Source organism: Strix uralensis, chromosome 12 (assembly GCF_047716275.1).
Source record: "Strix uralensis isolate ZFMK-TIS-50842 chromosome 12, bStrUra1, whole genome shotgun sequence".
NCBI classification, from domain to species: Eukaryota; Metazoa; Chordata; class Aves; order Strigiformes; family Strigidae; genus Strix; species Strix uralensis.
Genome location: NC_133983.1, coordinates 3,950,457 through 3,978,285, shown reverse-complemented (window position 1 = coordinate 3,978,285; position 27,829 = coordinate 3,950,457). Strand labels below are relative to the sequence as shown.

At 46.8% G+C, this 27,829-nt stretch overlaps 1 protein-coding gene and 1 long non-coding RNA gene across 2 annotated transcripts; both read right to left on the bottom strand.

The window, feature by feature from the left end:
* Positions 1–487: 487 nt before the first annotated feature.
* Positions 488–19,866, bottom strand: BBS2 (Bardet-Biedl syndrome 2). The gene is made up of 17 exons (XM_074882075.1): positions 19,662–19,866; positions 18,047–18,274; positions 17,549–17,674; positions 17,201–17,263; positions 14,192–14,269; positions 11,909–12,013; positions 10,908–10,994; positions 9,488–9,623; positions 7,399–7,538; positions 6,465–6,609; positions 5,715–5,886; positions 4,578–4,707; positions 3,608–3,739; positions 2,940–3,077; positions 2,356–2,468; positions 1,515–1,663; positions 488–921 (listed from the first exon to the last, which is right to left on the bottom strand). Exons 1-17 carry the CDS (start codon positions 19,776–19,778, stop codon positions 815–817), a joined length of 2,166 nt encoding a protein of 721 aa, XP_074738176.1. The 5' UTR covers positions 19,779–19,866; the 3' UTR covers positions 488–814.
* Positions 19,867–23,044: 3,178 nt separating this feature from the next.
* On the bottom strand, positions 23,045–26,024 carry LOC141948938 (uncharacterized). Its single transcript, XR_012630598.1, has 3 exons — positions 25,894–26,024; positions 24,520–24,699; positions 23,045–23,298 (listed from the first exon to the last, which is right to left on the bottom strand). It is a non-coding gene; the product is annotated as an uncharacterized LOC141948938 (long non-coding RNA).
* Between the last annotated feature and the right edge of the window lie 1,805 nt (positions 26,025–27,829).

Here is a 27,829-nt window from a genome sequence, read left to right as displayed (position 1 = left end):
TTCTTTTGATCCCATTAAGTACTGACAGCTCTTCCTAAGTATGCACACCAGGCTTGGGTGTGTAGTTTGTTTTTGTTGTTCCTGAAATGCACCCTTGCCCACCTCAGTATCTGCTGTTTTTTTCCAGCAGTCGCATGGAACCAGTAGCTGGAAGCAAAACTTCCCACAATCCAGGTGAGGGGAGAGTGTCGGATCTGGAACAGACCACTTCCTCCCTGCCTGCATCCTGGAGCTGGACGGCTTTCAAAGATCTTCTGCCTTAAAAGCCAGCAAGGAGGCGTTATCCCTTTGGTGCTTCTGGTGCACTGAACTGCAGTTTCCCGAGCACAGCCCTGTAATGAAACTCGGGATTCTCCAACAGAGAGTTGAAGCGCTTAGTGTGCTCAGAGACTACACAGCAAAACCAGAAAAGTGGTTTGGTTTGGTTTTTTTTCAACAAATGAACTTAACCATACACATCTCCCCAGCTAAATCAGAACACAAGCAGTCAAACCAGTCTATGTTTTAATGGAAAAGGCCGATGCCTTAACTACAAAATATATTAAAATACATAAATAAGTTACTGTAAGAAAAATAGCTGTTCCAAGGTTATACCTCTGTCTTGCGTAAATACATCTGCACTTAAACTCTGATGCTTTCTTCTCAAAGCTTTGGCCTGCATAACATTTCTCACCTGATGGCTTAACTAAAATGCTACTTTTGCAATTACTTCACCCTACGGTGGAGTAGGGGACTGAATTAACTGCTTGTTGTTACTGGTCCGTTATCTGCCCGCTGCACGGAAACACGGTGCAACTGCTGCTCCTCCAGTCATTTAAGAAGAGGCTGTTCCCACACGCATTATCCTGAACAGCATATTAAAGTTGTTGCTTCTTATCGCATCCCGACAAGCACTGATCACTTGTGTTTTAGGTTTGCCAACTGTAAAGGGAAAAAGAGGAAAAAACACTTCAGTTAATGAGTAGGAAACTGGTAAAAATATTTATTTGATCTAGTCTCAAAATTTCAAGGTTTCTTTCAAATATTATTTAAAGAATTGTCTGTAGCTGTATTACAGGAGAGCTTAAAGGACTTGTTGAAAGGGGAATGCTATAAGTAGACCAAAAAAAAAAAAATCTCCTTCCCCAAAGACCTACAGAATAATAATATAAACAGCCCTGCTTAAGTTGATAGGTGGGGTTTCTTAAGCAGAATTATAATTTAAGAACTGAAACACTACTTTAATAATGTTTTTAAAACTGTGTTCAAAAAAACTAGCAATTTCTAATTCATCCAGAAAGCTGGAAACTGCTTTGAACTGTTCTTTCTAAAATTGCAATCCCAGATTATACTGGACACTCACAGCTGACTGTCACAGCAGTTGGCTATGACTGAAAAATTAAAGATTACTTCTAATTTAGTTTCAGACCAAAAAGCCTGAAGTCCCTGAACTAACCCGAGAGGTGGCCGAGACACATCTTATCTGCTTCACTGGGGTCCAAGATCCCCCTTTCCCTCCAAACACACATACTTACCCCGTAACCGCCCAGCCCTCTGGATTGCCTGATTCACAGCTTTCAGATTATTCAACAGCTCTGTGTGATTGTTGCAGCGAATTTTGTATTGATTTATTAAATCTCTGTTAAGATCGTACAGCTCGATGTACCGTGTCTTCATGTTTTTCCTGGGGGAACAATCAGTCCAGTTATTTGCATCTCTGGAGACAAGAAAGTCATTCCTGGTTTGTCAGTGTACTGATACAGGGTTGTGGTGGCTACCACGGCTACCCGCGTGTCTGCCAGCTACGAGACAACAGACTTGTCTAGATGTGTTGGTTATACTCATAATGTTACTGAAAAAAAAGGTCTATTTTTGCAGTTACTCTGTCCAGCAACCCAAAGAGGAGATGCCACTTTTCCCAGAAAAACTAACAGCAGTAGCTCAGACCTCTTTGCTGCTGCTCTTGACAGGAAAGACAGGACATTAGCAGAACACAGCCCATCAGAGTGAAAAGACTGACACCTAAAATTTCTTTCTTGGTGTTCTCAAGAGTTCACACACCACAGACAGCTTTTACTGCCTTCTTCCCTTAATGTATCCCTTCTAATGTATCTCACCATCTCAAGGTTGATTCACCCCACCAGCCCCTACCCTTGCCCTTTTGCCTTCCCCAGACTGGTTTTCCACCTGAAGAACAAGACAAGGCTCAAGGAGAGCTCATGGTGGGACCAGCAAAACGTACCAGTTCTACATCAAGAGTTGTAACTAGGCAACCCCTATATCACACAAATGTTTTTTTGTGTTCTTTTCTGCCTAAAAAGCAAACCCAGGCCATTCCAAACCCAAACCACACAAGCGAAGCAGCCAATTGCTCACATGTCTCCCAGGAGTCGTGCGTCTTCGGCCTGGACCAGCATGCTGCGGATGAGGTTGGAGCGCTCAGCCATGTCGGCAGTGAGCCTCTGATTCACCGCGTGGTGTTCGTCCACCTGGCCATGGCAAACAGCCATGAGAAAGGGCCCCGGGCACTCTGGGCATACAGGGAGTTATTCAAGCTAAACCTCGGCCCAGTGTAAGAGGAAGTAATGTCCCAACTTAACCCACGAGCATCCCTGGGACCATTCTTCCCCTCACCTGCCTGCTACCTGAGCAGTACCTCGTCCCCCAGACAGGGGGCATCAGGCCGAGATACACACCCACACCCTGACCCCCATCCACAGCTCAGTCTCCCAGACAACATATTTACATTATTCTAAACAATCAACTGCTGGGGACGGAGGGCCCATTCTACAGAACAAACAGAAAGTTGAGGGTGTCCCATTGCCCTCTGCGCAGAATATACAGCAAGCCATCACTGGCTGATTTCCACAAAGAAGATAAAGCAGATTAGAGATCCTCTCACACAAACGCCCCCAGGGACTGCTTAGCTGCCAATTCAGAAATGCCCGATGCCTCCTCACCTTGACCAACACTTTCCGCAACTCCTCAAAGTACGCAGGGAAATCCGCTTCCACCTGCAAATCTTCAATGGCCAGAAAGGAGGCCATTGACTGGATAATGTCACCAGCTAGATCAATATCATCCGTGTTGATGGAAATCTGTCAGAAAGGAAAGAAAGCACTTCAGCACTCTTCCGTGCCAAAACATCTCCCAGAATTGCCCAGCAGGACTGCCTCGCAAACAGCCAGCCAGGCTCAAAGCAGTTCATTCTGTCAAGAGGCAAAATTGTTGCATGAGGAATTTCTAGGGCTTCAGTAGGTAAGGAGACACTGATTTCAAAGGGGGTTTTATTCAGGACTGGGACAAAGAGGCATCTGTGCACATAGAACAGTGCAAAAGTTACAGGCAGCCTTTGTGCCTCAAAGTACGGCTCCCTGAATCCACTCTGCGGGAACTAACACCTTCCTACAGACCTGTTGGCTAAGCAGTTTTCTTCATTAACGGGCCCTGGAATTTTACCTGCTAACAGTAAACAGACCCAAAAGTTTCCAAAAACACCCCTAAAACATGAGTACTTTCTCTGCCTGTTCAGTCATCCTTCGTTTTTACTGCCTCGTATTGGCACCACCCTTAAGTTTCACAGGAGTATAATTAAACGGGTGTTCCCCTTGTCCATGAAGACACTCACCTCTCCGCCGGGCTTGACTTTGATGCAGAGCTGACCTGCATTACGAAGAGAAGTGAAGCAAACCTGAAAGGGAGCGCTCTGAAACTCTGCATCCTCTGGTAGCAAGAAGCTCTGATTCAGCCACATAACAATCTTGCAAAAATAAAATGGAGAGCATAAGCCATCAGCTGTGTGGAAAGCCTGGAGAACCACAGTGTCCCTGCACGTGATGCGCACCAGGGCGCTCTGTTCAGGGTACCTTGGAAATGTCATGTACTAAATTTCAACCCCTAAACCCATGTCATGAACTTGTTAGAATGAGGATATTTGAATCCTTGCTCCAAAGCTGAATATTCCTGAGAAAATCAAATCCAACCACCAGAGACCACAGCTCAAGGTCAAAACATAAGCCCAGGCCTTGAGACCGGAGAAAGCTGGGAGGCAAGGCTTGGTTCTACTGCAAGAAGTTAAAGTTTCATTTCATCTTGGTTTTTGCCTTGGCCATTTAATGCAGTGAAGGTCACGTAAATATGGCAGAGCCCTACAGCTATGAGGGAAGGGACCAGCTCTAATCACTGCCATCCCCCAATTCAGATCTTTCAGAACCAAAGCTGCAGCACTGCTGCTCACGTGTTGTGAAACTGAGCCATTATCTGGGCACTGTACTGCCTCTTTCCTGTTCTCTGCTCTTTACAAAATTCATCGCTCACTACAGGGCTCCAGCAGCTGTCACACAGCAAAGAAGATACCTGAAACGCCTCATGATCTCAGGCTATTCCTTCCTGCAGGAATTCCTGAAGCAGGGAATGCCTCAGCTGAGGCACCTTTTAAAGAAGGAAAGAAAGCACTGAGGCACAGACTCCAAGGGCCAGCAGTGAAGTTCACTGCATAATTTTTCCTTTGCTCTGGGAAATGTCAAGCTAATTGCAAACCCTCCACCTACAGCACCTGTACGCAGGACCAGGAAATAGAAAGCAGAGCAGAAACTCACCCTTTGTGGCCTCTCATTTGTTGTACAGTTAACAAAGCTCAGCAGCTCCGCAGGCGAGCCCGGGCTGCTCAGGGCATACATTGAGAAGCGGGGAAGCTGTCTTGTCAACTCAAACACATGGAACTGCGTGCTGGAAGCAATCCAAAGGGAAAATAGACAGTTACTAACGTACCAGAGATTCACCTATTGCAATGACTCCTGGTTCTTTTTTATTTGGCTACTGACACCAGCAGCTTCCAGCTGTGTAATCAGCTGCTTAGCATTTCCCAGAAAAAATACTGAAACTTGGAAATTCCAGGCTTATCACATCACAAGGTTGAACAACAACTCCCCATTGCTTACATTTTCCATAATCCTTCCAACAAAATATATTCTCTAGGCTAAAACATTTAAAATTTTACTATATGATTGAGTATTTTCTTTACAGGTTCAGTGAAGTCTTATTAAAAGCAATAATAAAGACAAATAAACAAAAAGGGAATTCAGTCCCTTTTCTGCAGTGGTTGGCCAGCTCTCAAAACATGCCTCCCTGTTCAGAGAAGAGATGATGCTTCCTGGGGCACCCCCAGTTCAGGCAGATGTGAGCAGGGAGAAAGTTGGTGTCAAGTGTATATGCAGAGACACTTTATTTCTGTGGGAAACTGGAAAAATGTTGTCTTGAAATCAGGCATATGCTACTTTCTATTTGCCCTGAGACAAACCGGTTCAGGGTTACTTTGTAGCTTGAAAGACACCACAGCATCTCCAGGCTTGCTGCAGTATTTTGTCCAGAGCAGCCACCACTGGGGGCCTGGAGAGGCAGCCACAGAGAGCAGGCAGCCAGGACCAGCCTCTGCCTCTCTCGATGCCCTCCAGAGACCCACAGTAAGGCATCCTGGGGACAGGAGATGCTCACTGTTCCCCTAAAGGCAGATGACACCAGAGCATTTAGACTTTGTCTAGAGAAGAGCTCAGCATCACAGGTTCAACAATGTTTTTAAGAAAGCATTCCAGCTCTCCTTCCAGTAACACAGAGAAGTGGGGCACCAGGGAACTAACGGTGCACTTCCTGTGGACAAGCATGAAGCCACACTGTTGCCAATTCCTGGTCACACAGTTAGCTCTGGAGACCGGGAGAGATCACAACACAAACCTCACCTGTTCCTGTAACCCACAAAGGCTTTGATGTGCAAATCCACAGGGACATCTTTGGGTGGAGTAAGGGGAATGCGAACACAACTGGAGAGGTTCTGGAGACTGGGGTGTACCACGTGGCTCTCTCCTTCAAATATGCCTTCAGCAAAGATCAGCACAGCACGGATGATTGTGTCTTACCAACGGGAAGAAAAAGCAATTCCTAAATTAACAGCTGTCCTCTGGCAACAAACCACCCCTGTTTTCAGAATTAAGCACAGTCAACTCTTCACACCCTCCTCAGAATTGTTCAAATATCCCAGATGACCAGCACTACCGCACCTGGACCCGGCTGCATCCTCAGCACGCCTGGTGCTAGGCAAAGCTGCTATCTCAGGGTAGTTCCAGTTTTGCATATAAAGCCAGCTGAGTCTGGCTGCATTCGTGCAACACCCTCACTAACACTGCTGTAGGTTAATGTTTAGAGTCAACACAAGGAGTGTTGCAGGGATCACCAAGACTCATTTCATCGAAGTTAAACGTTAATTGCCTTGGAAAACAACACATAACAAGAAACAAATTCCATCAAACTCCTCTCCCCTGAGACCCATCAAAGGAACACAGCTTGATTCAAAACTCTGTGAAAGGAAAGCAACCACAAAGGGGAAATTACAGACAATAAAGGGGAGACAGGCAAATCATCAGCTAAATATAACTAAACATTTGCATGAATTTACATGAAATGAATGTCAATGGCTGCAGGTTACCACTCACCATTTGTGGTGGAAATACACAGCTCCACATGGGCAGACTGGCTGTCAGAGCCCAGCTGAACGGAGAGGGCCGTCTGGAGTTGGGTATTTGCTGGAATCACACCTCTCTGCCCACCAGCTTCCTTCAACTGAGCGTTCAGTTCAGCCTGTTACAAAACACATACCCTTCGGTATCAGAATTTCAAGGTTTTCATTCAAGCAACCTAGAAACCATGCACACAAGTCAGTTCTTTTTTCTTGCAGGAGAAGGTTGTATTACAGCAATTCCCAGACACTTCACACTGCTATGAATAGCAGCTGGATTAGGCATGGAGCTGTGGACACTCGTGCTACAATTTGTTCAAGTGCTTTATTGTCGCTAGAGCTCAGCGCTGTACCCAAACCTTTATTCAGAAAAGCACTTAACATACATTCAATTTAAAGTCCAATTTTATATAATTCCATGCTTTTGCTATGGTGGTCATTTACTGTTCAAATATGAGTCTGTTCTTTCCTCAGACTATTTTTCAAAGCTCTTTATTTCTGTACCTTCACCATCAAGCCACAAGTGCGCTCCCTTTACCCTGGCAGTGCTCCCATTCACCTGATCCTCCCAAACAATCCCTCTGATCCCTGAGTTGGTTCATGCATTGAAAATTACAATTTGCAGTCATAAGCCAAAGCACAGGGCTGAACAGAATCCAGCTCCAAACACAACTGCTTTGGTGAGCTGAAGGAGCAAGGAAAATGTTACTTACTAAAATACAAAAAGTAAGCTCCGAGCTTGCACAAGGAGCAAGCCAGATGCAGAAGCGGGAATCCCCAGCAGACAATCTTGCTGCATCCCAACAGGTTACAGCTCTGACTTGTCTGGACTGCCCCGCGACCGCTGCCCAGATTAATCCTGATTTATAGCAGTAGGAAGGTCTGGTTTAGCCCTACACATTAAGTAGTACCTTTGCATTTTCCTCATAATTTCTTAATTCCAGCAGCAGATTTTGTTTCTTTTGACTAAGTTCTCGGATCAGGTCCTGCTCAGCACTTGTATCCATTAGGTTTCCTTTCATCTCCTCACCTCCTGGCAGATAGCCTCGGACTGTACAGAAACAAAACACAGCCAATTTCAGCAAAGCCTTTCACTGCCTCCCCAAAACTTCAGTTTCTGTAACAAGACCCCCTTGAACCACCTCAGCATCAGACCATGATTGTGGTCTTTAGTTGGTACCGTTCAGCTGAAAACCTGAGTGTTGATTTACACCCACAGAGTCTCTGACTTTCCTGATGATTAGGAAAGAGAACTGCACATTTAAAAAAAAAAAAAAAAAAAAAAAAAAGAAAAAAGGTGAATTTCCAACCTGTCTTTAAGCTGTCTTCACCTGACCAGACAAGTGCAGCGCCCAGTCCTTTTGCAAGAGAATTCCCACTGCAATCATTCTTTCAGGTCCTTAGGCAAGTTTGCAATTATTCAAAATTAATAAAATGTGTACCAGGATTTCTAGAGCTGGTCAGAGGAGTTGTTACTGTCTAGAAGTGACTGTAAGTCACTGTCAATCAGCCAGTAAAGAAGATTTACCCACATTAGGTTTTCCCCAAATCAAGGGATACTTCACTTCAAGGGATAAGACCTGTTTCTCAATAGCCCAGTGGAACACAGAGTTATGGAAATATCTCCAACTGCCTGTGGAGGCAGAAGAGCTGAAGAGATGATGAGAAAAAGACACTTGCTATAAACTTCCATTTTGCTCTAGGGCTGTGTGCTCTGATAGCAGCTGGCAATGAAAGCCAGGAACAAAAATCTCATACCTGCAAAGAATATGCTGTCTGACTGTGCAACCCCTGTAAAAAGTTGCAGGAAACTTGAAAAGCATTCAGCGTGCACACTATCCTCCAACAAAAGGGCCTGCTTTATTATTTCCGAGTGAATCATTAATTTAGAATGAGAGCAAGACAGAAAATACACTGAAACACAGAAGAACCCCTCACGTGAAAGGAGTCTGGCCCCAGACAGAACTCTAATGTCAAGGACTATGAGAATGCACGGTGCATATAACCCCATTACTATTTAGGAACGCCTAAAGGCTCCAGCCTAAAGAGATCCTCATTGTGCCAAGGTTTGTTTATGATGGACCCATCAGAAAAGGATGATCGTGTTCAGTGATACTAACCACGCAGCACTGCTAGGTCAAGGTATCTTCAGAACTGTGTACAGTGCTCCCCTTTTGCAAGCTTGGGAAAAAGGTTTATATGCTGAAGCCCAAGCGCAGCAAATCCCCACAGCCTGTGATTAAGACAGACAGTGAAACACTGTGCTATTTAACAAGGACAGGCTTTTGTTCCAAATGGGTTGTGCCAGACCTGCTTGTCTCAGGCCACTGACGCCAAGCAGTCGGATAATCACGCCAGTGCCTTTCCTGGAGCCATCCCGGTAAATTCATGCTGAGCTTATTTAAATAATCTGTGATCATATTTATTTCCACTCACAGTAACCAGGTCTGACTTCTTGAATGCACAGTGGGATAAATCCACCAGTTCTCCAGTCTCAGGATAGCGTTTTCCAAGAAACCAAGCGTTGTTAACATCTAAAATTTCTAGTATAAAAACTATTCATCTCTAGGAGAAAACCAAAACTCACACACCCTGAGCTCTCTAAACACCTTTACCCACTGTAAAGAGACCAAAGAATTATCACATATAGGAAAAAAGATTTCCTATACATTCATCTATAATAATGTTGCCCAAAGAACCACAGTCTGACTGACTATAGGTATCTTTGCATTATTGGGATGGGACTTCTTCCGTTAGGCAAATTAATTTTGATGGCTTCTTGGATCATAATGAAACACACAGTGATTATCAGAGAAGACAATATTCAAAATAATGTTTGCAGATAGCGTAACTCAAAACTCCCTTAACTCCAGATAAAGCAAGAAGAATTTGGCACACAAAAATGCCTATGGAACCGAAACAACATTTAGCTAATCTGAGATGAGGTAACGTGTCTGGTATTATCGTGTATTAAATTAATATCCTGAACAATGGTCTTACCTTCACCATCAACCGAACAGCAGATCAACTGGGTGCTCCCATCCATTCTGTAATCCCCTTCCACCACTCCTGCAATTGAGGAAGCAAAGTTGTCCTTAAAGATGACCTCCCCAGTTCGGTCACTGCGTGCATCAACCTGGAACAACAAAGAGTTCCAAGGCACAGCGTGAACGGGAAAGCTAACTCTCAAATCTATGTCATGCCATACTCTGAGCTGTTAACCGAAAGCCAGCTCCGCTCACAGAACTGCAGGTGAACTTGCAGCTCTGCTGATCAGAACACCACACATGAAAACAATACCATCAAGAAATGACCTCTAGACAGACTCAGCTAGAAGGGACTGCTCTTCAGAGATGCCTCCCCAAGTTACAAACAAGAGGAAGGGAAGAAGGGGACTGCAAGCCTGCGCTGGGAAGGTTATGCACACATAAATGCAGCAATGATGGGACTAAACCAGAAGTAACCATATTGCAGTATTTACAGCCTCTCCCCTTAGCTGCAGCCCTTGTGTGGTAAATTATTTTTATACACAAACACCACAACCTTTAACTGTCTTTCAGTGGTGCAGAACGGCGAGGGGGGCTCAGTTCCGTGCAGCGTGTCTTTTCCAAAGCACGGGACCCAGCATTATTCTTTCTAGGACTGTTTCAGACCAACAGGCAGGGTAAAGACTGCCAGTGGAAAAGAACAGAAAAAGGAGTAAAGCAAGGAGAGTTTCTCTCTTTAACAATGTTATACACCTAATCCGACATAAGTTACAACATATCTGGGCTCTAGACTGCCAGCTTGATATGAAGTTAATTAAATTCCCCCAGGCTAATGAGAGTAATGAGAGGTGTGAAAAAAGAAGCATAGCTTTACAAAAAAACCTGGCAAGCTGTGTCCAGGAGAGATTTGGCAGCTAGAACAGTCATTTCTGGCAGAGGGGAACACCAAGCAACAGGCTTAAGAGACTAATACTGAGCTGTATAGAATGCCTTTACATAAAATGAAATAAAGCTTGATTAATCCTGCCATAGTCAAGACCCACGCTGCTCTCCTGTTACATAACTGCTTTGTCCTCCCTGTAGTTTGAGAACATTCAGGAAACATTGCAGAGGATTATTAGCATGTCCTCAAGACACAGCTGAAAGGAGACACTCAAGAGCTCTAGGATGTGGCACATGATCTCCGCTACCATAGAAACAACTTACCACACCTTAGCAATTGACTCTGAGCTAAGCAGAGGAAGCAGCTTTTCTCTGATCTTGCACTTGGCACAGGATTCACCAGCCAAACGAGGTTTACTGCAATAGTTCTTCAGCGCTCGGTTTTCAAGTCTTTTTAATTTTTCAGCTGTTCTCCTTCAGACCATTTAACAGCCTTGTTCAAACAGAGCTTTCAGATTTCCAACTCCTCATTCCCCCCTGTGTAAACTCACCTTCCCATTGGACCAGCCGGTGATCAACTCACACACACCATCAGAGTTCAGGTCAAATGCATGTATGCTCATTGCGTGGTTCTTAGACTGAGAACAGAAAACAAAGAACAAATTAAGCTTGGGTATGTTTTTGAAATTGCACATGCCTGACACATGCAAGACACTGGAGTATGAGGCTACGAAGATTACAAAAAGGAATACAAAAATGTCTCAACAGGAAGTTTGAGCATCACTGTCTCTAAGGTCACACACATGTCTGAAATCTTAGCTCTTGCATTACAAATCTAGCCCGCCGCTCTCAAAGGATCTGATCTTTCATTTAAATAAGTTTTCGTCCAAGCAGATGAATAGGATTCACAAAAACAAAGTGTAAGACGACAAATTGTCTAGGAAAAAAAAGACGTCAGGGCTTCAATGCTGTCATAAAATGAGACCACTAAGCCTCTTCCTGCCACCTCCTAAGGAATCCTTTCTCTTATTACTATTAAATAGACTCTTCTGTGTTATATGAGGAATATTAAAATGAGCATGAGCAAAGGATCTTGTCAATATGATTTGCTGTAGCAGCAAATTGCTCTTGATGTGAAAAATTAGCTTCAAACATAGACAATACAAGATTAATTCAGTCTCTGAAAAAGTCTATTGATTCAACAATACAGCCAGAGGCCTTTTCTAACAGTGAACTCAAATTTCTCTGTTGCATCTCTGCTGCTTAAACAACCCTGAGAAGCTGAAGCATCCCTAGTTGTATGGTTGTATCAGTGTTGTTCAACCCATCACCAACAGTCCCAAAAGCAGTGAAGGAACTGACACGGTATTAATTTTGCGTGTATCTATAAAACTAGATTTTGTAAGACAAAATTATATTAAGTTCTGTGTTCAGTAGAAAACTTCAAATTCATCTAAGGAGTCAGGATAACATCTGAACAACTTGAGATTAGGGACCAGGTCTCCTAGCAGCCTTCAAGCTTTCAGTGATGATATTCCAACACGGGACTAACCTTAATCCTCCAGTAGCGGGCTGTCTTGTCGTAAACTCCGACTGTGCCATTGGACAGAGCATAGCCAAACCGACTGCCGTACATGGGGCTAAGGGCAGTAATTGTCTTGGGAGGGAAAGGAGGGAGAGAGAGGATAGAGGAGGGAAAACTTCTGCATTGTCAAGTAACAGAGAACAGACTATACAAACTATCATGTGAACTGTACAATACTTAAATGGTAAGTAAGTCTATGGTAGGAAGCATTAAGTACCGAAGAAATTATTTTAAAAATCAGTTTGAAATGACCTTGTAAGATTTCCTCACACAAGATGCATTGCCAGCGTTAAGATGAGCAAAGATTGCAGAATTACCCTCAAACTGTGTACTCTGACCAAGAATTTCCTACCACAAGCAGCAACACAACTGCTCATAGGATTCCTGTGGTCATCAGTTAACACATTATCATTGAAAACCTACTCCAAACACACAACGTTCCTTAAGCTTCAGAAGCTGGGGATGCCAAAGAGCTCAACTTTACATGGGTTGGGGAAGCCCTACAGATATTATAGGTAGAAAATCTCTGCCCAAGATTAGCAAAATAAAATTTAACAGCTCCCACAGTTGGACTTCTTTGGAACACAGAACAGCAGGCCAGGTATTACCTGAATAAGTAACAGCTCCAGGGGAAGACCCAAGAGCCATAGTTCGGCCTGTTTCTCACTCCTTTTAAGACCCGTTACCTTACAATTCTTTATTAAGCTAAGGCTCTCGGTGCTTGGAAATGCAGGTTTTTCCATGCACTAAGACTAGAGATTTTAGTGCCAGGAGGAACAATCGCAAATGTCTGTCTGGTCTTCTGCACAATGTAGCACAGGAGATTTCCTTAAATTAAATCCTCCACCAGCTTGTTAATTAAACTCAGCTGACTGTGCTCCTTGATTTTTTTACTGTAAGACATGGTTTCCAAACCATTTATCCTTCCCAAAGCCTTTTCCAAGTATCAAAACCCTCTAAATTGCGAGTAAGGACAGAAGACCTCAGCAACAGTCAGAAACTCAGAAGGAAGCAATACTCCCTTTATATCCAATTGTCCATTTATAAATTCAAGAATCACAACAGTCTATGGCTACAGTTTCACCAGAGTAAGTGATTAAACACAAAAAATGGAAACTACTCGAGTCTTCCAAAACAAGCACAATGTATAAAGCTATTCATTGTCCCCTGAATTTACCTTCCTAAAAAGAAAAGTTTAGGTGCAGCTGTGTCCTTATCAACTATAACAGTAGGATTGTTAAGAGGCCTCCTAAGACTCTGCAAGTGTGAACTTAAAACAATTCTGCTGTGGATCTGGAAATAAATCGCACATGAGCGCGATGGACCTTTAGCTTCCCTTTAACTAGAAATCACAACATGACTCTCGACTGGCTACTGTGCAGACAGCAGAACAAATTATAGGCTCAGTTCCAATTCTAGGTATAGCAACAGCTTCCTTTACTAGAACACTGCCTGGATTTGTCTTCTATAGCTCTTCCTAAGTGGTTTAATAGCTAACTGAGCCTTTTAGTCCCAACTTGGGCAGTGGGGAGACCTCAGATTGTCAAGGACATAGGCCTGTAACATGTCCTTACTCTATGCTGGGCCCAGAAGGTTCATGAGAAGGTTAAGAAAACTACTAAGTGCAACAATAAGGGTATTTTACTCCCTTCCAAGCAACCGAAATTTAAGCGGGGATCTTCTCTCAGTTCTTAAGCTAAAGAGCAATTCCCACACCTTTTATTTATCCCTCAGTAAACCTATCTGTCCCATACTTTAGGCACTGCAGCCCTGTTTATACAGCCGGTGTGTAACTCCAGTTGCAATATAAACCTCCAATTTTGCCTGGGCAATCCCCTTCTACCCTGCCACGCACTGTCTGGATACATACAGGCAAGTTACCTCATCATGACTGTGTCAAGGCATTTGAGGAAAACTGCAGAAGACCTTCTTTTGCTCAGAAGGCACTAAGAGCTTCATCACAATCCAATAACCTTAATCACCTTTGGACAGGGCTCCTGACTTTCAGTCAAGCAATAGTTACTTTTTGCAACCTGGTGAAAGGTTTGTAAATAAACAAAGCAAAAAAGCCCATGCATAATGAAAGACATTATTAAACTCCAACTTTTGCAGTTCTAGCAGAATAGGTACGGTACCAAATAGTTAAGTAACTTTAACTACACAATAAATTTGAACCAGAGTAACTTTACAGTACACAATACTTTCAGCTCCATCAGCAATTATAATAAACATTAGCTAGAAGTAATTTACCTCTGTCTCTGACATTTCTGCCACAATCTCATCTTCCTTAAACACTCGGATGTCAAAATCTTCAGAGCCAACAAGAAGCTAGAAAAAAAAAAGTTTACCTTAAAAATAGTCATTCAAGCTAATGAAATAAAAAGGACATACTCCAGGAGCCAGAGGGTAAATAAATATTCCAGGTCCAGCAACAACGAGGTTTTAACAGCTGTATGAAGAGTTGCCAGTGGAACAAAAGGTACCCTCTGTCAAGACAAGATTTCCAAAGTCTCCCTTTGATCAAGTATTAGTTATACCTTTTTACTGTCAAGCTAGACTCTACAAAAGCATAGTGAAATATCTGGGATAGGAATGAGAAAAGTATTTTGGAACATCAGAGCTATGCTCTTTTCTTACTGTAGAAGATTCAGTGTTCTAATTCGTAACTGCAATTATACACATCAAAAATAGTCTGTTGCCTGTGTTGGAGCAGGAGACGTGCAGCTCATCTCTGACTTGTACTACAAGGGTGCAGAGAAACAGTGACTCCCAGTTACTAGCCTGTGAGCAAACAGCTGGGAAAAAATAATCATTGCTTACCACTGAACATCTCTCATTTAAAAAAACCTCAAAACCAATGAATCCAAGTATCAAACCATCACTGCTCCTCCAAGCTAAATGGTGGCTGCCACTACTGCAAAGCATGGGTAAAATGGGCTTTAACTTGATGTAAATTATTACACAAATAGGACATCAGCACTGAATTGGGTCTTCTGCATCCTCAGTCCTTATCGTTTCTTACATCTTAGTTCTCTTCCTGTTTACTAGTGGAGCAGGTAAAAGGTATGAACTGAAAAGGAGCCCCATGAAGAAGCACTTTCTAAAGATGGTGACAAGTCACAGCTTCTATTTTGCAAATTGAGAAACCAAGGAACAGATCTGCTTAGTGTCTTGCCCATAAAGTCATCCATCAAATCAATGACAACCAGAATTATAAATGAAAGTTTAAAACCTGGTAGTACCTTTCCCCACTGGAACTGATGAATATTCCATCTTTACTTGGCAGAATAGACACAAATCCATATCAAAGTTGGATTTTTTTTAGAAGGCTAAAGGCTTTTCTTCTTCCGAAGTAAAGATGCTTCAAATTATGGCAAACTAAATTACCCCAAGCTAAGCTTACAGCAGCCATTGAAACAATTTGCAACACAACACACATAAGAGGTACAGATTTCTTGACAAATCACAACTACCAGCAAAAAGTGACCAGCGAAAAACACAGAATCCTGAAACAGTTACTGGGGATGCTGCATTTCTCAGAGGTGCCTAGAAGATGTTTTTTGTCATTTAGTTTGATTCAATTCATCCACTTCAGTGACTTTCAATGAACTGGATTGGAATTTGAAAAAACAAGGAAAAAGCTTTTCCCCCCAAGTCTTTGGCAAGATGGGAGACAGTAACATGTATCAATCTAAAATCCTAAGGAGGACAGCAACTACAAGAAGTTAGTTTTGTTAGCTGCTAAAGGACAGAAATACATTCATGCAGTTTTAAAATCAGTCAATTTTAAATGTAGACATGTTTTTACTGGGGCAGGAAAAACAGAAATGAAGCTAGCACACCCATTTATCAGATAAGACACAAAGTGACAACAATTTAAAAAGATGTTTCTGTGCATTTTCTCAGAACTTCTATTTCAAACCAGAGGCAGTTTCATAAAAGCCACACAAAAAAAAAAAAAAGCCACCTAGATAACTAAGATTAAAAAGAACTCTAAAAAAAATCTCAGCAAATGTGTGCTGGGCTAACTGACAAGGTAAGTTAGTTGGATAATGCATCCAACTCTGCTTAGCTCAAAGTAGCATCAGATTACACCAACTGCTGAGAATGAACCTTTCTCAAGCAGAAAAAAAATAGCAAAACAACAAAAAAACACTTAAAAGCACAAGTGCAAAACATTTACAATTAGTGCCATAGATCGGTTTCCTGGTTTCTGAATATACTGTCTCCACTCTCTACCACCACCTTTCAGCACTTTAAAAAAAAATACACCCTAAAAGAAGCTGTGCAGAAATTGATTGGAAAACCTGAGATTTTTTTCCACTTCCTGAAGATCCAAATCAAGCAAAGGGTCTGTATGAGTTCAGTATTTATAAAAAACACATAAAAGGTGTAGAGGCCCTTTACACCTAACTATTAGCATTACATAGTCAAAGTAAACGTTCCAAACGAGGATTTTGGGGGAACTAAACAGAAAAGCTTAAGCAATTATGATTAAAATTAAAAGACAGATGACAGAAGTATGTATTTTTAGGAAAGGTGATTTAACATCATATTTGCTTGCATCTGACGTATACTAGGAAGCCATCACTTTTCTTACAGATTCATATTTCTAAGCACGATCCTTCGATTCATTCAGAATTGAAGAACATTTTCAAGAGAATGCTGTACAAATTCACAACTTCATCCGTCCCTTGCAGCCTGCATGATCAGAATGGCAGCTGTTTCCTACTGTTTGTCTCACATCTCATCAGCGAGATGCTTGTTACAAGTTACCTTCATTTTAAATCAGAAAAGCAAAGAATATTTCATTTCCCCATGTCACTATGAAGAAACAGGACTGGATGTGAAGACAGATTCCTTGATTTTACCAGCTGTAAGAAAGCTCTTCACAGCACAGCTTTTTAAGAGCTCACTTTTACATGTAAGACGTTTCTCTGAAATTAAAAAAAGTATCATAACCATATTCAAGAAGTAACACCGAAATAGATGCCTTGCAACTGATGATAATTCACCAAAGCAAGGCAGTAATGCTGTAAAGACTCCAGACATGTCTAGTTTTACACACTCCAAGTAGTGCCAGAGACCAGTGCTGCTCCCTGTTCATGGGCTGCGCGTTTGTGCGTGTCTTTGCCAGACCAGAGTCTGAAAAAGGCACAACTTCCATGCAGGGATCACTTTTAACTGGCAATATATGTCAGACACATTTCACTACAAGGCCAGGAAAACAGCTGAATTCACACGTAAATGGTTACAAACCTCTGTTTTGCCATCACCATCAAAGTCACACAGTGCTAATGAACGAACATTGTCCCCAGTAACCTAAAATGAGAAAGACAGTCCTCAGTACTGATGACAGCTGTCAGAAGCTAAACTATCTTTATGGCCTCAACTGTAACAGAACAACTGACATAGTCAACATTTAAGCAACATCTGAGTGCACTGAATACATGACCAAAGTAGTTTTAGGTCTGAGATAAATTAAGAAAGGTCAACAACCAAATTAGTATTTATCAGATTAAAAAAAAAAAAAAATCAAATTCAATTTCAATTAGTGACATTGAAAGGATCTTGTAATAACATCAAAAGCATTATGTGTAGCCTTACCGTCCAAAAAAGGTCATTTCCTTCATAATCAAAGCCCTGCAGGGCACAGTTTCCACCAATAATAGCAAGTGGAGATGCAATATCTCCCAGCTTTCCAAGAACTATTGCATTGGCTCCATCTGAAACCTAGAGAAACATAAAAGGAAAAAGAAATGGCACACAATGAGACATCGGAGCATACAAAAAGAGATCTTCCAATATTATCACTATCCGTTTAGCTGAGCTCTGAATGCCTATTACATTTTTAAAATTTTGTCTTGCTAGGTGACGTGTACGACAGATGAAAATTTGCTCTCACATGTGCATACACAGACGTACATTACATTCATATTTTTCTTTTGAAATATCCCAGATATTCTACAGTCAAAATGTTCTGAATAACATAACTAATGCAAAGAACAAAAGCATAATTCATTGACAAAGTGATGTAAAAACTGTGATCTCGAGAATGGAAAGAAAAAAATGAAGACACTAAAAAAAGCAGTTAAATTAACTTGCCTCTCTGTAAAACAAATCCGAGTTATTATATACATCGTAAGCCAATAAATTAGTCTGTGTTCCAACCAGAAGACAATCATAACCAAGCTGAGGGTTCAGCACTCCCGAAGCTAGACAAGTGATCCCTTGATTAATGTTGAGAAGAGAGATGTCCGAATCTTGGCTACTTTGCACCATTCGGTTTGTGCTTGTTCTCTGCCCTCGGGCATGAGGGTTATGAATAAAAACCTGTAGAAACAAAGATGTAAACGTTATCACAAAGCATGTATGTGTTTGTATACAAACATCAGAGACTACTCTTTGGATAACTGCGATGGGGAAGAAGGGCATTCACTCAACCAAAGTGAGGATAAAAGACTGAGGTTCTCGCTGACAATACAGTTTCTGACAGTTAATTCTTTTGTTTTAAACTATACCGAAGAAGGGAAAGGGCAGGAGAAACCCTTCTCTGGCCAGTAGGGTTGTGCCACCACTGTTTTGTTTCTGAAAACGGCAACTGAGCAGTCTTCAGAGTAAGGCAAAAGAGCAAACCAAAGGGACCAACAACAAACCAAACAAATTATATTCAGTTGGTAACAGTGTTACCAAAAAACCCCAAACATTTAGGACAATTTACCTGGTACTTATCTGTAACCTCCATCTGTAGGTGAACACGGTTAATTTAAAAATGGGCCTGTGATAAGTAAGTTTTTATTCTCACTGACCAATATCCAGTCACTGTAACTGTTTGGAGCAGAGTCAGGGGATCACGGGATATTATATTTAATAGCCTTTACTTTATGGCTGTATAGTCTGTCTCTTGAACAAGCCTGTTCTATGCTGTTCCTAAAGGCTTCTAAATTAAATAATAATGCTGGGGAACAAACCATGTTTGTATTTACAGCAACCTAAGTGCCTCTGCGGGTTTATGCTTCCACCTATGTTGTGTTTATTAGTTCAGTTGTACTTAAACCCTCGTTTATTTGTATTTCCAACTCAAACGGCGTGCACACAAGTTTTCTGTTCCTGCAAGGCAGACTTTGCATCACGTATAGAAACCACAGCACCGCTTCCTCTATCAGCGCCGAGCTTAGTCCGTGGCAGCGCTAAGGCTCACGGGTGTCACGGCTTGAAAAAATTCCATTCTCCACTAGAAAATGGACAAGTTTCCTCGGCGACTCGGGTTACCAGCTATTAATTTTTGCAAACTCCCTGCTGTCCCAAAGCAGAGCTTCCCGTGCCGTGTCCCCACGCCTGCGGGCAGCTCCGGTGCCTCGACCGCAGCTCCCGGCCTAGGGGCAGAGGGGAAGCAGGCGAGGCCTGCCCCTCGCACGGCTCTCACAGCGGCGGGCAGGGAAGCTGGCAGGCGTTAAGGCCGTTTTCTGCTGCGGGCACCGGGGCTGCTCCGCCCAGCCAAAACCCCAGAGACACGCTGTGACCTCCGCAACAGCGCCGGCAGCCGCAGGCCCCCCCCCCTGCCTGGGCCCCGGCCGCGCCGAGGAGCCGGGGGGGGCCGCGGCAGCACCACCAGAGCAGGCCCCGGCGGCTGCCGGCCCCCAGGAAGGGCCGTTCCCCCTCAGCCTGCCCCGGGCGCTGCGGCAGACGGGCGGGATGGCGGGCCGCGCCGCCCCGTTACCTTGCCCGCCTGCGTGGCGGCCGCCAGGCAGGGGTGCGTCCCGTCGTACCGGCCCAGCGCCACCATGCGGGGCAGGATCTTGTGGTTGAGCTTCAGCGTGAACACCGGCACCAGCATGGCGGCGGCAGGGGGCGAGGCCGGGCCGGGCCGGGCCGGGCCGGGCCGCGGACGCCGCCACCGGACGCGGGCTCCGCCGGGGCCGGGCACCGCCCCCCCGCGCGCGCCACCGCTGCGTCAGCCGGGAGGGGCGGGGCCACGGCGGGGAATGGGCGTGGTCACGGTGGGACGGGCGGAGCCACGGCGGGGAGGGGCGCGGCGTGCTGCGGCACCCGGGGCGGCCGCAGGGGGCGCTGTGGGGCGGGGCGGGGGGGGCAGGTGGGGTTGAGGCAGAGGGGTGCGGGGGGGCTGGGGGGCAGCTGGGGGAGCTGGGGTGTGGGACTGGGGGGGCTGGGGGGAGATGGGGGCAGAGGTCAGGGGAGATGGGGGGGCGACTGCAGGTACCGGGGTGCAGCTGGGAGAGCTGGGGGGCAGCTGGTGTGTGGGATTGGGGTGCAAATGCAGAGGTCAGGAGAGCTGGGGGGGCAGTTTGGGATGCAGGGGGCAGTTAGGAGAGCTGGGGGGCAACTGGAAGGTGTATGACTAGGGGGGACATTTGCAGAGATTGGGGGAGCTGGGGGAGAGACTGGAGGTACTGGAGGGCAGCTGGGGGGCAGTGGGGGGGTGCAGGGGGGCAGGGGGGGAAGCTGGGGGCAGGAGGACAGAGGCGATTGGCCACCAAGCAGCCGCAGCGTCCCCCAACACCCGCACCACCATCCCAGCCCCGGCTCCCTTGCGGGGTCAGCCCCAGTTTGGGCCAGGCAGTCCCTCGCTGTCCCCAGCCTCCTCGCCTCACACCTTGCTGCCCCTCCAGCCGCCACGCTCCCCGTTACTCACACCTCACTAGCAGCCCGGCGCTCAGTTGTAAACCAAGAATATCAGGAATCGAGAAGCAGCAAGCCAATAAAACCAAACCCAGTGTTAAAACGCTCCGTGCTGCCTGGGAAAAAGCGGCCTCAAAGCATCGGTGCTGCTGTTTTATGGGCTTATGCATCAGTTTGTACAGAACCCAGCTGTCAGAGTGCTGGGAGGAGGTTGGAAAGACGGGGGTCAGAGTGCAAACCCCACCGAGCTGCAGCGTAACTGCTGATGCTGGTCCCCATCCCACCGTGGATTTTGGTACCCAGACCCTTACGGGTCTCCAGGGTCCCCTCTCCTCACAGTGACTGCTCCCTGCCTGTCCGCAGGCTGGATAGGGAAACCCTGGCTCAAGGTCATGACTTTAGAAATTCTTAAATTATTTTGGGTTTAAGAAGTAATTTTGACATGATAACCTTCACAGGTGCCATGAATACACCGCACTCTCCAACCAGTGCCCAAATCCAGCACCTGCCATCCACTGGCACATTATCACCCCCCATCCCGGCAAGAGGCAGGTTTGGAAAAAGATGCACTGGGACAACAGTTCTTCCCCACAGTGGCCACTGGATTGAGGCAAAGGTTCATTTATTTCTAGGAAAGCTGGCAGGCACTTCCTAGTGCACTTTTATTTGTGCATCGGCCAAGCCCTGGCCGGCAGCGGCATCCATGCCCTGCATGCGAAGGAGGGCTCTCAAAGGCAGTGCTCGAGCGGAGATCACGCGACTCCGAATGTGACAACTGCCTTTTTCTCTTTTTTAAATTGTTTTTACCAAGTTTTCCTGGCAGCTCTATCAATGTGCTGTTATACTTGCGAATAACAAGGCAGCAACCACGTGCGGCATATTAAAGAGGGGTTGTTTTTTTCCCCTTTGTGGATCCATTTTGGGTGAGCGTGGGTCTCAGCGCCAACTTTGCAGTGGGTCTCCCCTCCTGGGTGCTGGTTTGGGTACCAGAGCACAAAGGCAAAGCACCAGCGTGAACCCAGGCAGGCAACGGCCTGTTGCTCAAGCACAGTAAATGCTGCTGCCTCCCAGGGAAAATCCCCAGCTCCCCTTCCAGCAGCGCCAAGTATTGCTCTGCCAGGCTCTGCAAACCCAAAATGGGGAAAAAAACTGAGCTCAGAGACCTTTTTAGGCTGGTAAAATCACAAATAGATGAAAATTCCAACTTCTCACTAAATATGTATGATCTGGGCTGTAAATATTATTTTGCATCTCTAATTATGGTATTGGGTTTGGTGTGTCTGCAACAGGGTTAAATTATGCTGCCTGTTACAGCTGCCTCTCTGAATTTGCTGGCTCTGAAACTCTTATAATTGAAATCGTGACTTTTAGTACTCGTTTCCCTTCGTTTCTATATTATACATACAGCATCCAGTCCTGAGTTTGGTGACCACCCTGCTCACGTTGCAGCCATCCAGCAGTGCTCGAAACAGGGATCCTTCCCTTTCCACACTTTTATAGGGGGGAAAATCCCGTATAATCCTCACTGAGCCCCTGGGTATTGCTGCTGCGCAGCCACAGCCGGGGTTGGTGTGGCTGTACTTGCGGGGTGACTTGATTGTGTCACCTGAGCAGGGGTCACAATACCCAGCAAGAGATCATCACTGTCCTCCTTCCTGCATGACCCTGCAGTTGCTCTGCACAGCCTTGCCAAGGCGATGCCCTATGACCAGTGTTTGCTCTTTTCTAGCTCCTAGGGGAATATAAATATATATATATAAATCATAATGTAACATAACATATTGGAGTTGGACTCGATGATCCTTATGGGTTCCTTCCAATTCGAGACAGTCTATGAGTCTATGAATATAATATATTATAATATAATATAATATAATCAAAACATTCTTGGCACCGATTGCTGACTTTCTAGGCAGGTTACACGGAGAAGCTGGCCATGACAGCACAAGTACAAGGATTGTCACCCACCCAGGAGCTGTTTCTTGGCAAAGACCTCAAATCTAGCCGAAAATTCACAATGCCCTTATCTGCCTGGCAAGGGATCCTCCTGCTTGGTCTCCCGTGGTGAGATGCTAAACCCTGAGGAGCACTCAGATATAAAGTTTGGAAAAATGTTGGCAAAAATAACCGTCCCCAGTCCTCAAGGAGGGGATAATATGGCTGGAGGGAGTGCGGAGGGATGAGCAATTGCATCTACACACTTAAATACTTCTGAAGATGAAGACTGAGGCTGTCTGAACAGCAGCAAACTAGCTCTGCTGTCTGCAGGGGTTTTTCTCTTTCCCTATCCCAGATTTTCTGACTGAGCCAGAGCAGCGTTTCTCCCCCCTATCCCATACACATCCCTGGGATGGGATGGGAGATGTGTTCGGATGGGGATGGGAAGAGCCGTTGCATGAATCATTCCCAGGATCAACAACCACGATCTCTGGATCTCAGGAGCAGGGCTATGAAGACATCAAGGAAAATATCATATCCTTTTATTTCACGCCTTTATACCAAGGGGGTTGGTGTTTTCTTTGCAAGCTCAGGCAAGTGTCTACTTGACATCCCAGGGGATTATTCATCCCCTCTACTCTTGGCTTCTAATTAGCAACTAAAGGGGAATAAAATAATTAAATATGCCCAAGGTAACGATACTTGGAAACTTCAGGTCACGTTTCAGCCGGGGGAGGTGGCGAGTAGTTGGAGCAGGTGAGTTTGAAGTCTGTGGGAACCTGAAAGACGCAAAAGGGAAGGGAAGATGTAGGGGAAAAAAAACACAAAGAAAAAGACAATCCAAATTGTACACTAGGAAGGCACTAGATTTGTGAGTTAAAATGATGCCTAGAGTTAAGGTGATGCTTAAAGGCTCTCCATGCAGGTGACAGCAGTGCTGGGCAAGGTGGGGGACACCTGGGGACCCCCTTTTCTGGGATGGTCTGCAGGGATGCTGGGCAGCCCCTGAGCCACTGGTACCCTGCTCTCACAGGTGGGGGACAAGGTAAATTGAAGCCCTTTTATTTCCCAGCCAAAGCTTGGTTGGTCCTCACCCCCTTCCTCCCCTTGGGGGCTGCAATTCTGCCCTCATTAGACCTCGAAGTAATTCCCATTAACATTTATGAGAATTTCATGATCAAAAGAGGAATCAGCCCTTTCATCTTCCAGACGTGCCTGAACACACATCGCCTGGCCCCAAAACCCTGTACCGCCGGGCGGGAGCTCCTGCCTTGTGCTGGGGTTCCTCAGGGTGCACACCCCCAAAACCAGTGGGGAGGTTAAGGGGTCAGGCTCACCCTCCTGGACCCAACTGCATACCATCGGTTCAGCCCTTCTTCCTTTCCCTTCCCCCTAGGAATAAATAATTAGCAAATCACCACACTCTCTGCGCTATTTTTCAAGGGGAAGGTAATATTGATAGCTCATTTCCAGATAAGAAATATGGAATAAATTTCAAGCCATTGCCCGGAGCCATAGGACGAGCCGGCAGCTGAGCCGGGCTCAGAAACCTGGGCTTGGGAGTCCCAGCCCTAGCGCAGCCGGCTGGGTTGCAAGGCGGCTCCCAAACAGCCCACATCAAAGCGTGCTGCAGGGTTGTGAAAGCGTTGCAGTATTGCAGGCGGTGCAATTCCTGCTTAATGAAAATCTGCTCATCCCCTTCCCGCCGTGAGCAGACCCTCGCCAAAGGTGTGTTTCTATCGCTACAGGTGTGATTGTGGGCCAGCAAAGCCCATCAAGGAGGGCATTTGTCCAGGTAAATGGAGACACACCATGTCTTTGCTGATAGCTGAGCATCTGGAGAAGCACCAGCTGGGATATATTTTCCCAAAGCTGTGATCGAGGTGCAGGCAGGAGTTTGGCAGGAAAGCAGGCAGCTCCTGGGGAAGGAGCAAGGAGGGAAAACAGACAATGGGCTTAGCTCATGTCTGCCACTGAGACCAGAACAAGTTTTTGCTCACCGTTTTTTTGGGAAAAAGAAAGAAGCCTCCACAGCATGAGGTCACCCCACCGATCCGGTTTCACTCCCAAATGGTTTCCAAGGCTTTGCCTATGTACATGGGGAGCGGTTGGGAACAGCTTCCCAGGGCAGGCAAGGGGTGATTCATCCTCTTCCTCCTCTGCCAAAGGGCTGGCAAGCGCTGGCAAAACAAAACGACGTCAGCACCTATTTCCCGTGTTTTAAACACTTGTTTATCATCAGCAAATAATAACCTGTGATACCTGTCGAATAAAAGCCAAGCCTGCTTTCTAAGTAGTGATTGCTCCCATGGCTTCCTGCTGGCTTTCAGTGTTTCAAGTGTGCTGTGTGTTTTCTGGATGCTAGGGGAGATGCACAAGCCCCCTTATTTTCTCTGTTTTGGTTTCAAAGGCTGCTCCCAGGTGGGTTATGGCTCCTTACATCCCCAGCAGCTCAGCCCTGGTCGGCCGTGTCTCTCCTGTCCAGGGTCCAACACAAACAGGCAGCTGGAGCAAGCAGAGCTGCGCTGCCTCCACTGCTGCCACAGCATTGGGGGCACCCAGGGGTGTCCTGCACAGCTGGGGTGCCATGGGGCACAGTACCCTGCCTGGCAAGCAGCAGGCAACAGTGAGGGGCAGTGTACCCCCAGGGACTGTCCCCTAGGGTCTCTGTGCTGTGCCCACACTGGTTTCGCAGCTTCCTGGCATCCCTTCCCACGGTCTGTACCGATCTGAGCCATGATGTCTTGCCAGCGGAGCCCCGCAGCTGTGTGGGATGTTGTATCTGGGTGAAGGACAGGTCACAGAACCTGGCACTGCTCATGAGGGGACGATAAGCCTGGAGCGAGTGCTCTGGGGAGACACGTGCCCTCGGAGAGGGGAGAGGGAGACCTGTAGTTGTCCGCAGGGTCCCCTGAAGGCGATGTGCTGGGGTGGCTGCAGAAAATCACGGGCAACCAGAGGCAGAAGCAGGTTCATCACATGCTGTGGCGTGACCGTGGGTGACTGGAGCAGCACATCCTTCAGCGGGGAGTCAGGGCCTACCTGTGCCAAGTCACCTCCTCAGGAGCCAGCTCCTGCCCCTTCCTCCTCCTGGCACCAGCCCTGAGTCACTGCCAGGTGCCAGCACCAGCACCGACACCATCCTGTGGCTTTTGGCAATTGGCTCTAGTCTCCCGGGGTGTCACAGGAGCCTGTCGAGGGACAGGTGCCTCCACCACACCTTCCTGAAGGTTGTCAGCCTCCTTCACTTCTTTCCAGGAAGTCTCATCCCTGCTATGCCCTGCAGAGCCATCACCCGGCTCAGCCATCACCATCCCACCGGTGAGCGTCATCTCCGGCTCTGCCTGGAGCGCCGGAGCACCCCGCTGACTCACCCACATTAATTTGCCCGGCAGTCTCAGCGTGATTGCCACGGATGTGTCTGGGGACAGAGCCAGGAGTCCCACGCAGGGGACACAGCCGCCAAGGGATACAGCTCTGGCATGGCAAGGGCTGGCGAATAATTGCCACGCAGGGATCCTGCCCATTTTGCTCGACTCCGGGGAGCAGCATCAGGCTTATTTAAATAATGGGGAAACCCCAGGCTCTCCCAGCAAATGGAGGGCAGGGGCCAAAAGGCAAACTGGGGCTCACAGGGCTTTGTAACAGGGGGTATTTAAGCAGCAGAAAGGTCTCCCCAGGGTCCTGGTTCTGCAGCTCATCACCTCAACTACATGCTGCTCCTGGAGGTGGCCTGGCTCATGCATGTCCAACTGACAACCCACTGTTCCAGCCCTATCCCAAATTAATTACAGAACGGACCAGGAGCAACACAAGACCTCCCAGAGCCCTGATCCCCAGTCCTGCATCACCTGGAGGATGCTTTTATCCTTTGTGCAAAGAAAGGAAGGAAAGAAGGGAAAAATGGCTGGAGTCTGAGCTGAGAATAGGGGCTGGAGGGCTTTTCCTCCACCATGTCCTTTCATGGCAGAGATTACACAGTGCAGCCGACATTGTTCTGCTCCCCCGGCATGGGCTTTGCCTTCCTTTCCCCAGGCTGGAGGAGAGGGACCACTTTGGAGGGGGTCAGGGACTCCCCCACCAGCTGGGGACAGGGGCAATCTGCCAACACCATGGCTTCACCTGGGTGGCCAACAGTGCCAGGCAGTGTGGGAGGACACAGCGGATGCTGTGGTGGCATTGCTGTTCCCCATGCATCCATCACAACATGGCTGGAAGCACGTCCCTGGGTGTATTCCTGCACTGCAGGAGTGCTCGGTTGGTTATTTCAGGAGCAGAGCATGTGCGGGACCCAGAGGAGATGTGTCCCCTCTGCCGTGACACCCACAGTGCAGGGGGCTGTAGCCAGGGCTGGTGGGTGGCCGCCTGCATGTGTGTTCTCCGGCACGTTTGTGTTTCCCTGCACCCGCGGGAGCGACTGACGCCCTTGGCACGCGCCTGATCCCTGGCACCGTCCTCGCCATCACGCCCCGGTGCATCAGCAGCAGCGTGACACTCACACAACAGCAGGGCTGGCACGCTGGGGCACCGACGAGCCACTGCTGGGGTGGCGGGGGCGAGGAAGGGGCCCATCAGCTCTGCTTTCCTCAGGCTTTTATGTACCGATTTCCCACCCTGGCCTGGCTGGGCTGGAGGAGACGCCGAGTCGGGGCGCTGGCACCGTTCCCCACCAGGTCACCCAACAAGCTCCAAACATGCCCAGACAGCTGGGTGGTAAAAATACTCCCTGGCCCGCTGTTTCGGCTGGATTAGCATCACCTCCAACGAACCGCCTTAGCCAGGAACTTCAGGCAAAAGCCCAGCCAGGATAAAAAAAACCCCAAAGCAGTTTTCAGAGCACAGGCCAGCCAGGATGGGGTACCACCAACACCAGGGAGCACACGAAAACCTCAGCGGTGAGGAGGAAGGATGCTCCATGGCTGGTAATGCCTCCTGGCCATGGGCCAGTCCCTCCCCGCACCCAATATTTCAGAAAACATCTTTTTTTTCATGTCTTCCACCCCAAACCCTCACGGCTCTTTCGAGTGGGTGGGTAAAACCCGCTGGAGGAGTTGACCGGGGTGATGGCATCTTGCCCGCCACCCTCCTCCCCTGCACACCCGGCTAATGGCACACGGAAATTAATTTAGATGAGTGGGACGGAGTACCGCAGCTGGGAAGGAGACGAGGCCCCCGAGGTGCCATGCGTGGCGCCGAGGGGACGTGGGTGCCGCCGTCCTGGGGCGCTGGGAGGGCATGGCAGGCTCCGGCCAGGCCAGTCCAGCTTGTTGCTGGTCCTGCTCGCGGGGAGGGTGTCAGAGCCACGAGACA